The 12,758-nt window shown below is 43.5% G+C and overlaps 1 protein-coding gene across 1 annotated transcript in view; it reads right to left on the bottom strand.

Annotated features, from left to right (window-relative positions):
• Positions 1-12,758, bottom strand: part of MCMDC2 (minichromosome maintenance domain containing 2) — a 1,221,288-nt gene that overhangs the window by 980,534 nt on the left and 227,996 nt on the right. The window contains exon 5 of the mRNA XM_069218905.1: positions 1,998-2,120. Coding sequence (XP_069075006.1) covers positions 1,998-2,120 — 123 coding nt within the window. The remainder of the gene's footprint in view (positions 1-1,997; positions 2,121-12,758) is intronic.

Genomic DNA, 12,758 nt, shown 5'->3' with positions numbered 1-12,758 from the left:
ACGTTACCACTGCAATATAGTGGAAAGCCATTTCAGAACGGTTAAGTAAGTAAATATATAAATAAATAAATAAAGTGAATAAATAAATAAAGTGCAAGGGAGACCAATGAAAAAAGCAATGGCAAAACCGTTAGGTCAGCATTTGCCTTTTGGAGGCGAGACCATCTTGATAGGGTGTGTTCCGTTATCTACTTTATTGAGCCACACTGTGCCTAATGAATCCTTATGGCTGTAGCTCTTTGCCTGATCAGCTAATGTACCTTCCATTGCTGCCATGAGTGCCTTTATCCTTATTCCTCAAGTCCAGATGATGATCCCACACCTCTAATGTGATCAAAATGTTTTTGACTACATCACAGCCCCTAATCATTGTGTACTTTTTCATAAATTGGCCGTGCTATTCCTGAGAATATGATATGCACTTGATCACTTTTATCTCCTGTGTGAATCATGTATAAGAGAGCAATGAGCACATTTGTCATTGTCACCCACAGAGTAGTTATATGTTTTAGTGTGCCTAATTTGTTTTGCAATTAAACTACCATTCAACCTTTATTTTTTGTTAGTATCTACTTAAGGACCCCAGTGTTTACTTACTGACTAGCTATGATATGCCAGGTGTTTGCAGTTTTGATATTAAAACTGTTGGAAGTTGTAGTTATCCACCTTTCCATAAAACTGTTACCTTGAATCTGCTAGTCAGCAAAAAACAAAGAGAAATGAGCATACTACCAGGTAATTTGGTGTTCTAACTGCTTCTGGCCCAGATTCTGAGATCGCCAAGTCGGTAACTTGGGGGATAACATTATAAGAAAGGATATGTGCCTTTCTGTAGATATGGTTCAGTTTGTGTTTCCTAGTAAGCAAACCACTTGCTATGCCCATTCTACTAGAACATCTAAATTGATCAAGACATGAGTTTATTTGGCTGTCAAGACCATATAAAATATTTTTGTAAGCGATTCTACCAAATTGAGCAGCTTGTCCCCAGATCTTTGCCAGGCTCTATCCAATCACTTACAAAGATCCTGAGAAAACCTGCCCATGAAAGTGGACATCTTCATATCAATCTCCTACGTTGTCATGGTCTCCAAGATCTAAAATAATCTGCACATCCTTGTCAAAGGTCCTCCATAGTCTAGCCTATGTGTAGGTGGACATCTGGTGAGCTTCCAGTCCGATGAGCGTGGGTGTACAATGCCTTCAGGGTTGACAAGATTATTCAGATTTGGTCAACAGGGACAGGGTCGTACCAACAGGAATCCTCTTTCTCGCCCTATCTCTCCCACTTCCCTTTGGAAATCAAGAACTCTGGTGCCTGGTCAGAAATGATAATGAGCCCTCCGAATCACATGAGCAATACTCCATGGAGGAGAGGGACTGTGAATCACAAGGGGGAAAATTCCCTTCTTCTGGGTTTTCTGGGAAGCATGAACTCCTCTTTTAATATCTTTGGGGCTTCTGTGAAGGAGCCTTTTTTACTTCTCCCTTTGCCTTGGAGAGGGCGGCCTTTCTTCCAAGTCAGGATGACTATTTGAAGCATGGCCTCCCCAGCAAACTGAATGGCTCTTATATGTCAGGTTTGTAGTGGGGCTGTTGGAACATGTGATCTTTACTCTATTATCATGAAGCAGCTAACCAATAAAAAGCAAAGAAAGATGAACACAGTTCTCCCTTCCGGTTCTGCCTCAGAATTCTGTTTCCTAAGAACCCATGTTTTGATACTTTTCAACAGGCAGAAGAAGCACACAATAAAGATATGACAACTTCAAAACAATAAACTATCAATATTTGATCACTGCTGTTCATCTGCGTGCAAAGTAATGCCAACATATGTGCAGTTACACACAAAACTAACTGGAAACACTCTTTGATATTTTGATTGAACATATGTAATACTTCTTACCTGGGTTAATTACCGCATGTAATGATATATATGATGTAGACTAAAATAGAAATTTGAACGAAAAGATTAAAATGAAAAAGCAATCTAATACCCCCAAGAACTCTGGATTTCATATCCTCTTTAAGTGGTGAAGAACAAAGATCACATAAAAAATCTTGTCTGATGGTTGACGATTCCGTTGCACCAGGTGCATGCACTCTGATATACTGATATCCTGATTTGGAAAAAAAGTGGTGAATGTGAATAACTATGTGGTCTGGGGTTTTAATGAGATTATAGATTCATTAACACGATGTTACTATTATTTCTCGTTATCATATAAAAACATATGCAAAAGTGGTGAGAATCACTGTCTTGGAATACGTGTTTAGGTATTCTTTGGGTTTAGTACACTAATAACGCAATCATTTCACACTACACAATACAGAATTTCAGAATAATTAGTCAAATGAACTTCGTATATTCTGATCTAGCAGATGCAGTTCCTAATATTATAATATATTTCATAGACTCACAGTATTAACCATCATTAAGAAAATAATCCTTGTTGTTCTTGAAACAAAAAAGTAAGTCTATAGTGTGTCACTCCTTTGGACCTTTTTGTAGGCAAATTAATGGGTAGTTAACTTTTTGGACCTCACTGGGAATGTAGGACACCAGGGACGAATGGCAGTGTGCGTGCACAGATGTGAAAGCTACCACCACTTCAGAATGATCAGTTAGGGGGATCATGCATAAAGAGAATTCAAATCTGCACTTTAATGCAGAGAGGCTACTTCAGAGTCCAAGGGCGCACCGCAGTGACTGTTAGACATCACTTAGCTTTGCTTCTAAGAATTAATATTGTAATCTGTACTCCTGCGCCTAATACTGTGGTTTAAAAGGGGAGGGTTTTGGTAAGGGTTATGAATAGAAAGAAGATACCCAAGGAGAAGACTTACATTAAAAATAATTCACTTTTCCTTGTCCATCAAGGCACCTTCATTAATATTCATGAACACACACCCAGAAATGTAAGATAAACCCCTCAAACATGGAGGGGGAAATTCACAACGAGTAAAGCGGGAGATAAGTTAAAAAGAAAATGAGACCCAATTAAACATGTGAACACAGGTATGACCCACCTGTGAGCACCTTCTGTGGAGGGAGTGTCCAGATAATGGCCTCTGTAAATCTTTGGACTGAGCTCTATATGACCACTGAGGTAATCTTATCAATTTGAAAAACTTTGAGAACAGCTGGTAGGGGTCTGCTGGCCTTCTAATAACAGGTGAGAAAACACGAGTATATTAATCAGACAATGGATTAGTTGAAGTTACCACGTCTGGATGAATAGCACTATTGTTAACAAGTTACACAGTAGCATCAAAGGGTGCTGTTCACTTCTGTGCTGTGAGGTGATCCTTCTTTTGGAGAAGACTGTTTAGAGAAACACTATGGTAGATAAATGGTTAGACTTGTGCTGAAGCAGATGTCTTAATTAGAAATGTTTTATGAATGTTTACATATTTCGAATAATGACATATAGAAAAATGAATAACGTAGGAAAAAAATGTGCACGTTTGAAAATGTGACCTGAAAGAATGTCCACCAGTGTTCACGAAATGTACTAAAATATAATTAATATGTACAAAATATTGAAAATGTATTAGATTAATGTAGTAATATGTCATATTAAGGGTTATGAATTATGTTTTTGCTTATTAGTTGTAGGCCTTAACTTAGAGAGTGTCTTGGCCTAGTTTTGCCAGTCCTCATGCAGAAGCTGTATTTCTGAGTGTTTAATACAAAATGCTGACAGGGTGAATTAACTGTGAAATGCTCATTGTTTTAATAAAATGCTTAGCAGAAGCTTTCTATGGGAACCGACGGACAGGAGATGAGGTCTCTCGCAAATTAACAATCAGTGTGTAAAATGTGCAAAGGGTTCTTTCCCAGGACGCAAACAATGAAGAACTGACTAGAGACGAAGATGCAACAAAATTGATACCTGACGATGATGAGAACATTGTAAGGCAAACCAATCAACGACATGTGAACTATGAAATATCAGAATTCATAGATTTGGTATATGGATGTCACTGGGCAGAGTAATAACGTATGATTAATTGACCAATTGGGAATTGGGGTATAGTTTGGAGAACTTTGATATAACAATGTGATAGAGGAAAAAGACTTCAGACCTTATTCAGATTTACTGCGATATTGAGAAGAAGAGATTCGAGATTCTGTCATTGAGCTCATACTCTCTCACTGAGACCCTGATGTTTTGCTGATTGATTGATGACCTGAGGACGAAGACTGATTCTGCTTGCTGACCCATACCGTGGATAGGAAGATATGACAATGACTAAATTGCATTTTTAGGCCTTTTCTTTCTAGGCACCAACTGCGCTGTCTAAATTCTTTTCTTTAGGTAAATGTTTTCCAAATGTGTGTTCTAAATTGTTTTGCATGAAGCCCCTCTTACTGATGCTAACATGGGTTAGTTGAGGTTATTCACATGACGACTGAGAATTGTGGAGGCAAATAACTGACGTTCTATTTTGCTGAACTTGATGGACATCTTAGCTTTGCTGAAATGGGTTTAACGAATGTTTTGCGTTGATGCCTTAGAATGTCTTTTGATTCAAGCTTTGATTAGATCATGTTTTCTGCAACTTTATGATCAACAAGCATTATTAAAATAGTTTGATTTGAGTTGATGATTAAGATTCATGACTTTGTATTGTTAACATAAGGGAAATAAACTTACTAAACTTATAATTAAAGGTATGGTTATTCATGGCTGAAGAGTCATGGTGTGTGAAATTTATTGACTCCATTGATAGTTAATTTGACTAATGATTATTGATGATTGTGTGGTGATTATTGTTTCTGTACTGTAACCATGGCAAGAACGAATCAAAAGGTTCATCGACCTATACGCGTCCCTTTGTAAGTTTACTTATTAAAGACCGACGTGCTAACACTTGCATGAAACCATTATTTGACACAAGGATCAATATGTTTTTAAAGAGACTTTATTTCTATGGAATAATAAGTTTCACTGAGAAAATCGAGTCTGAAGTTCACCATGTTTTCTGGCTGAGGTAAAGGAAACTAAGAAGGTTTTGTAGGGGCTTTCACTTTTTTTCATATGTTCAAATAGTAGGCCCATCAATTTATACAGGACCTCCTTGAACTTACAAAGAGGTGAAGGCCTTCATACACGGGTCGGAGCAGGGTTGTCGGAATAGATCTTTTCAAATTCCCTCTTTAAAACCTCTGCTATAAGTAAAAAAAAGTGGCTGAGACAAACTTTCTATAATACTTTATAGTGCTAGGACGTGGGTTTAGAGCTACTTGCCATTGCTTTCACAGAAGGGAAGGTTACTGGGGGAGAGAGTGTTACTTGGTCAGTGTGTGGTGGCTTGTCCTTCGCCATTTTTCGCAGCAAGCAGCAGTAGCTGCAGCTGATATGGAGATGCAGCTCCAGGTCATATTAATTATAGATCATTAGCAGAATGCAAGTCAATTGGTAAGGTGTGAGCAGTCTTGCAAGGAACACTGGCATGCTCCACGTACTGATCAATACAGTTGCCAGAGGGGTTTGATGTACATTTAGTTCCATTAAGGGGAGACACTTTTTAAGTCCTTCATGTCTGATGTGACATGGTGTCACCACTGCATTTCACGGTTTCACCCAAACTAGAATTCAATTATCAAAGACACCTGTGTAGGACACATTACAATAGTCGAGGCAGAACATTCCAAATCCAGACACAATCCATTTTGGCAATCCAGTAAAGAAAGGATCTCTTACTTGAAGCTTTATTAATACAGTCCCTATGCGTCACTGTGTTAACTTGGTGAACAAAGGCACGTCTTCCAAAGTTAACAACATCCAGGTTCAACCGCGCTCGGCATTTTTTGGGGGAGTTCACAGTCCGAGTTCAATCAAATGAAACAGCTGATTTTTGGGCAGCAAAGCAATACCTTCGTATTGACAGCCGTTTTGCATGCCAAATGTTGATGCATTCAACTCTGATGCTTGGCAACCCAAGTGTAACGTCTTGAAGCGTCCTGATTTCTTTCACAGTTTGAGGTAGAGCAGTGTTTTCGGCTTAAAGGTGATATCTAACCGTACTCACCAAAATCTTTGCATTCAGAGCCATGGGCCCTCCAAAAAGCCCCATGGTTGTGAGCGCCTCTTGGATGTTCAAGAGAGTGATTTCTGCTCCTCTTTGGGTTGAGAAGCCAGTCTGATAGCCACTAAAGAATCCATTTTGTAGGAGTTGCGCACCAAGTTGGGCCAATGACTATTTTTGGACAGTAATAGCCAAGGAGGATAAGCTGGACGCTAGTCTATAATTACTTAAGAATTCATGGCTTTTCATTTACATATTACTATGGTAATGACAGTGAGCTCAAATTGTTGTTACAGGAATCTCGTTTGAAGATAAGGTTTTAACTGGGTGATAAGCGGGCAAGTGAGGGCAATCCAAGTTGAAACACCTCAACATTGCTGATATCTGCAGGTCGGAAGGAAGGTATTGGGGATTTTAACATCCTGGTATAACTACAGCTTCTGAAACAAGGCAGTTACAAAAGGGCAGCAGGGCAAAGTGGGTTGCTGAAGGAAGATGTGCTGATAACCCGATGAATCCCTATTTGAGTGAAGTGACATAACATTTTCATTTGATGTACAACATGAAGTCAGCAAAATAGTATTGTGAGAGGGATCAACATACTTAAAGTTGAGGTCAACACTCTTTTGAAGAATTATTTGCTTTTACATTTGCATGACAGACACGTTTTTTTCTGTCCAAGATGGAGCTTACGAGTATTGTAGATAGTAGAGGCAGGCCACTCAGTCTACTGGTAGTTTTGATTTCCAGTATTCTACTAAGCTTACAGGTACACCACTTGCTGGACTGGACCAAATTGGATTAGAAATAGCATTGCTTCGTGGAAGGCAATTGGTCAAATGTTCATCTTTACTTTATTTCCAAAACAGCAAGGACTGCCTCTAAAATGCTTAGCAGTACCAAATTGTGGGAGAAAATCTCCTGGATGGGAATTGTTTTGATTTAATTATGTTAATTTTAATAATGGGAAGGGGCCCTAAGGAATACCCACAAAATGCATGCAGTTGTGGATGTTCACCATGTGGACAATTGAAACCACTGACCTCATCATCAACACACACTTATTACTGTATCTGGCAAAAGGAGCCTTTTTCAAAGGGCCAAGCTCTACCTTTTGCCTCTCAAAATATTCAAATCCCGAATCAGACACTATCATTTCAGGAAGCAGATTGCACATTTCTGCACCTAAATTTCACCTGAGAATGCAAAAAGTGTAAGCATAAACCACTGTTTATCAAACCTCACATTTTTTGAGGATTTAACTTTCAAATAGCCCTGTAAAGAGGTCTTTAAACAGGTTTGGATTTTAAGCAATGCTACAGATCCACATGTTTTAAACTGCACATTGTGGAATTCATTATTTTTTATAATCTCTTGTGGTAGAAATGGGGTCTCTGATTGGCAGTCAGTATGCCCTCTATCCAAGTAGAGACCCTTACTCTAGTCAGGCTAAGGGAGATACAGAGCTCTGATAACCCCTGCTCGCTCACTTAGTAGCTTGGCACATGCAGTCAGGCTGTCAGAGGCAATGTGTAAAGTATGTGTACAGACACAGATAGTAACACAGTGAAAACACCACAAAATGACTCAACACCAGTTAAGAAAGATAGACAATATTTATTTAGCTCAAACAAGAATAGAACAACAAAAATCCAACATCTACAAGCAAAGTTATGAAATTTCAAAGATTAAACTTCAATATAGCACTTAGAAACACAAATGTTTCAATTTGGTGATATCACGGCACTGTGACGGAGTCGTTCCCAACAATCCAACACCAATGGTACTGGTTATGGACTCTCAGGTACAGTACCTTGCGAAAATGAGGAAACAAGATGGTGCGTGGGAATGGGGATTGAGGCGTCGCTGTATCCGGTGTGGTGTGAGTTCTGGTGCTGTGAAGCAGAGGAGCGGTGGCGTTGGTGCAAGGTGTCGGCCCTTGCTGGTGAGCTGTAGAGATGAGGCAGCATCAGTGCGAAGCGTCGGTCGCTTACACTTCCAGCAGGGTCAATGTCCGGCAGTCAAGATGCAGTAGGGCCACCTCACAGGGTCACACCATGAGGCTGCAGGTGCAGCAGCAGAATCGGGTGTCAGGGACATCAGTGACACAGCACTATCGGGCATTACGGAGCTGTGGACTTCAGCGAAGCTGCGGTGGGCCTACTGGGTCGGTTGGGGTTGTCGCTCTCCAGCAGGGACTGTGGCTTCAGTTGCAGGCGACATTGGGAGATTCAGCTGTGTTGTCAGTTCAGGCATCATATAAAGTCAGTGCACTTGTTTTTTCTTGGTTTTCCACCAGCTTCTCCTTTTAAGGGCCCAGGGACTGGATTAGGCACAGGGGTGCCACTTGGCCACTCCCCACCTGGTGTCCGAGGTAAACCACAGATTCTTGCCCTATTTGGCATTTATTCACCTTAATAGTGAGGCCTGCCTTTTGCAGAGCCTTCAACACTTCACAGAGGTGTTGCAGGTGTTCCTCCCAGCTGAACACTGCAATGTCATCCAGGTAGGCTGCACTGAAATCCCCCACCCCAGTCAAAACTTGGTTGACCAACCTCTAAAAGGTGGCAGGGGCATTTTTCATCCCAAAGGCCTTAACCCTGAACTGGTAGTGTTCATTTGGGGTCGAAAATGCTGACCTCTCCTTTGCCCCATCAGTTAGGGCAATCTGCTAGTACCCAGACGTTAAATCAAATGTGCTGAGAAACTTAGAAGCTCCCAACTGATCAATGAGCTCATCAGGTCTGGGGATGGGCTGCATGTCAATCTTTGTGATGGCTTTGAGTCCACAGTAGTCCACACAGAACCTGAGTTCTGGGATGGTACCAGGGACAGCAGCCTTTGGAACTATGACCCCTGGGCTGGCCAAAGGACTGCTGGAGAACTCAATAACCCCTAACACTAGCATCTTGGAAAACTCATCCTTGATGCCTGCCCTGACCTTGTCAGTCACCCTGTGAATCTTGTGTTTTACAGGTGGACTGTCCACAGTGTCCACATCATGTGTACACAGATGAGTGACCGCTGGGGTCAAGGAAAACAAGGAGGTAAACTGTCCCAACAACTGGTGACAGTCCCTCTGTTGCTCTGGGGTCACGGTGGGGGAGAGGTTCACACCCTCCACAGGCCCATCTTTCTCCTGGGTTGACAGAAGGCCAGGAACAGCCTCACTCTTCTCTTCTACCCCATCATCTGTTGCCAAAGTAAGGTTTCAGGCGGTTCACATACAGGACCCTTAAAGGGTTCCTAGGAATCTGCAAGTTCACCAGATGGGTGACATCACTCTTGTGCTCCACCACCTCAAAAAAGGCCCAGTCCACTTATTTTGGAGAGCACAAAGCTCCACTGGGGCCATGACCCACACTTTCTGGCCAGGCTGAAACATGACCAGAGTGGCATTTGGGTCATACCAGCATTTCATGTCCCCCTGGCTTGCTTCTAGGTTCTCCTAAGCGAATCTCCTGAAGCGGGCTGTCTGTTTTCAAAGGCCAGCATGAAACTAAACACATCCTGGTGGGGCTTACTGGAGGTCTTCTCCAAGCCCTCACTCACCAGACTCAGGGGCCCCCTCACACGGTGGCCATACAGCAGTTCAAAGGGGCTAAAACCAAGTGCCTTCTGTGGTACCTCCCTGCAAGCAAACAGAAGGCATGGCAAGAGGACATCTCACTTACGCCTCATGGGTTCTGACAGACCCATAATCATCTCCTTCAGGGTTCGGTTGAATCTCTCAACCAATCCATTTCCTTGGGGGTAGTAAGGAGTGGTGAACTTGTAGGTCACCCCACACTCCTTCCACAGAGACTTCATATAAGCAAATATGAAGTTGGTACCCATGTCAGATACCACCTCCTTGAGGAATCCCATGCGGGTAAAAATCCCTATCAATGCCCGGCCCATCACAGGGGCTGTCATGGATCTCAGGGAGATGGCTTTCGGATACCAGGTTGCATGGTCCACCAATACCAGGATAAACCTGTTGCCCCTGTCTGTCTTGGGAACCATAGGCCCCGCAATGTCAACATCCACCTGCTCAAAGGGTGTGCTGACAACAATGAAAGATTGGGGGGGGAGCCTTACATTTCTCCCCACTCTTGCCACTTGCTTGACAAGTTTGGACCTGCAATATGCATCACAGTGTCAGCTCATTTGGGGCCAGTAAAAGTGGGTGACAGTCCTGTCAAAAGTTTGGTCCTGCCCCCAAATGTCCTGCTAAAGGCACATCATTAGCCAGACCTAGTAGGAAGGCTCTGAAGCACTGGGGTAACACCAGCACACGAGCTGCCCCAGGCTCAGCAACCTTAGGCTCACTATACATGAGGCCATCCTCCCAGTAGATCCAGGGAGATCCAGACTCCTTGCTAGATGCCTGATCTGCTGCCTGCCGCTACAGACCCTTCAGAGTAGGGCATGTCTTCTGTGCCTCACAGAATTCTTCCCTGGTGGGACCCCCTTCCTGCTGCCAATGAGTCAGCTCGGCCACCTCCCCCAGTTCAGCCACTTGTTCCCCTGTTGGCTCTGGGGCGTCCCCTCAGGTTCAGCCTCCTCCCGGGCCGTGAGAACTTCTGGGGTGGGTTCTGGCATGCACCTGGGCCACTCTTTCAGACTCCAGGGCCTCCTCATCACCCTCACGGGCTCCCATTGACTGGGTGGTCACACATGCCCACCCAGGCAGACAACATCTCCAAGTGTGACTGACGTTCTACCTCACTCCAAGGGGAATCTTCCCTGTCACTGCCTAGCAGACAATCAACAGGCATGGTTGGACTCACTGCTACTCTCAAGGAAACTTAGACCCCCCCACACACTCAAAGGGAACCTGCGCCACTTTACACAAGCGCTCAGAGTTGTCTACAGCAACTATTTGGTGAAGTCCATGGGGAACTACCTGCACTTCAGACACCAGGTGACACCTCACAGTAGTCAAACTGGCTCCTGTGTCTCTCAAAGCCTCCACCCTCTGTCTATTGATGGTCACCACTGCCTGTACTTCTTAGTATTCTCAGGCATGAGGGTCCTCTGGACCATCTCACTGTCCCCTTGTGAGACAAGGGTCATATCAGCTGGCTCCCACCCTTCTCTTGGAACCAACTCCTCCCCAAGTGCTACACTGGTTAAATCCTGTGACTGAACACCAGTGGGTGCCTGTGTGCACTTGGGACATTTGGGGTCCCCCCTCATGTGACCCACCAGATCACATGCATAACATTTGTGTGGGTCCTTCTCTGCAGGTTTCCCTATAGAGATTCATGGTTTCTTCTCCACTGGGGGCTGGGAATCCTTACCGCATGAACTAGGTTGGGGCCCTTTAGAGAACTCCCACTGTTTACCTTTACCCCCACTTATTCTGGTGGGGACCCTGCCCACCCTTGCTGAGTCTCCCCCATACCTTTTTTGGACCCTAGTGCTCTCCCACTGATCCACTTCCTGAGCAAGTTTCCTGGGGTCAGTCAGCTTCCAGTAAATTAGGTGCTGGGGCAGCTCTGGAAAACAAAGACTATACAAGTGCTCCCAAGCAATCATATTGTACAGCCCCTCATAGGTTGTCACGTTACTGCCCTTCACCCAACCATCCTGTGACCTGCAGAAGGAATCTACACATTCCAACCAAGTTTTTGATTCCTTTTTCTAATAGGATCTAAACATTTCCTTGTACTACTCAGGGGTGAGACCATAGCTAGAGAGTAAGGCATCATTCATGATAGTGTGAGTCCTTAAGATCCCCTGAGGATATCAGAGTGTTCCTCCTCTATACCTAGAAGTGTTTCCACAGACCACCCACCCCCAATGACCTTCAGTGACCATGTTCATGTGGAGAGCTGGCTCATACCCCTTAAATCACAGATAGATGCCATCCTCCCTTAACCATGTCCTTTGGGATTTGTACCCTCCTCTCAGGATGCACTGAGGTACTGCTTCCACCACCTCTGCTGGACTGTCTCCTTTGGTCCAGCTCCCTCAAACTTAATTCATGCACCAAAAATATGTTTTTCTCTTCTTTGGCAAACCTTCTCTCTTCCCTCTTCCAATTCAAATGGGTAAACCCTCTCTGCTTGTCTGTCCTGCAACTCCTCAGGTGTCATAACTTTAGAAGAAACACTACTGCCTGCTCTGGAGGCCCTTCCCCCAGGCAGGTCAGGGTTATCCAACACAACATTGTGTATGCTACGCACCTCCTCATCCGCATTCTACTCCTCTGTGTGCCTCCAGCCTCCTTAGCCACCACCCAGGCCCTCAACACCTTTTGTAGCTCCTCCTTCCTAGCGGAGCTTTTGATTGGGCAGGAAAGTTCTTTGCAAAATTGTTTGAGCTGAGTCACTGTGTACTCCTCCAGTTTCTCTGGCTCAAACACAACTTTTGTAGCAACAGCTGGTACATTTCCAGGATGAGTCATGCTTGTGGGTGAGGTTCAATAAAGATGCAAATGTTCCAAAAGGTAGAGAGGTCCCAGTAGAAAAAACAAAAAGGAAGTTGAACAAAAAATCCACAGAGAAAAAAAACAAGTAGTATGTGGTCACATAATGGTCTGCAAGACCAGAACAACAAAAATCAAACATATACAAGCAAAGTTATGAATCTGCAAAGATTAAACTTCAATATCACACTTAGAAACACAAATGCTTCAATTTGGTGATCTCACTGCGTCATGTCGGAGCCGTTTCCAACAATGTAACACCAATGGCACCGGTCACTGAGTCGCACGGACACCCAGGGTACAGTAC

The sequence above is a fragment of the Pleurodeles waltl genome, chromosome 2_2, assembly GCF_031143425.1.
Source record: "Pleurodeles waltl isolate 20211129_DDA chromosome 2_2, aPleWal1.hap1.20221129, whole genome shotgun sequence".
Lineage (NCBI taxonomy): Eukaryota > Metazoa > Chordata > Amphibia > Caudata > Salamandridae > Pleurodeles > Pleurodeles waltl.
Note: the sequence above shows the minus strand (reverse complement) of the source record. Positions and strands in the feature narration are given on the sequence as shown.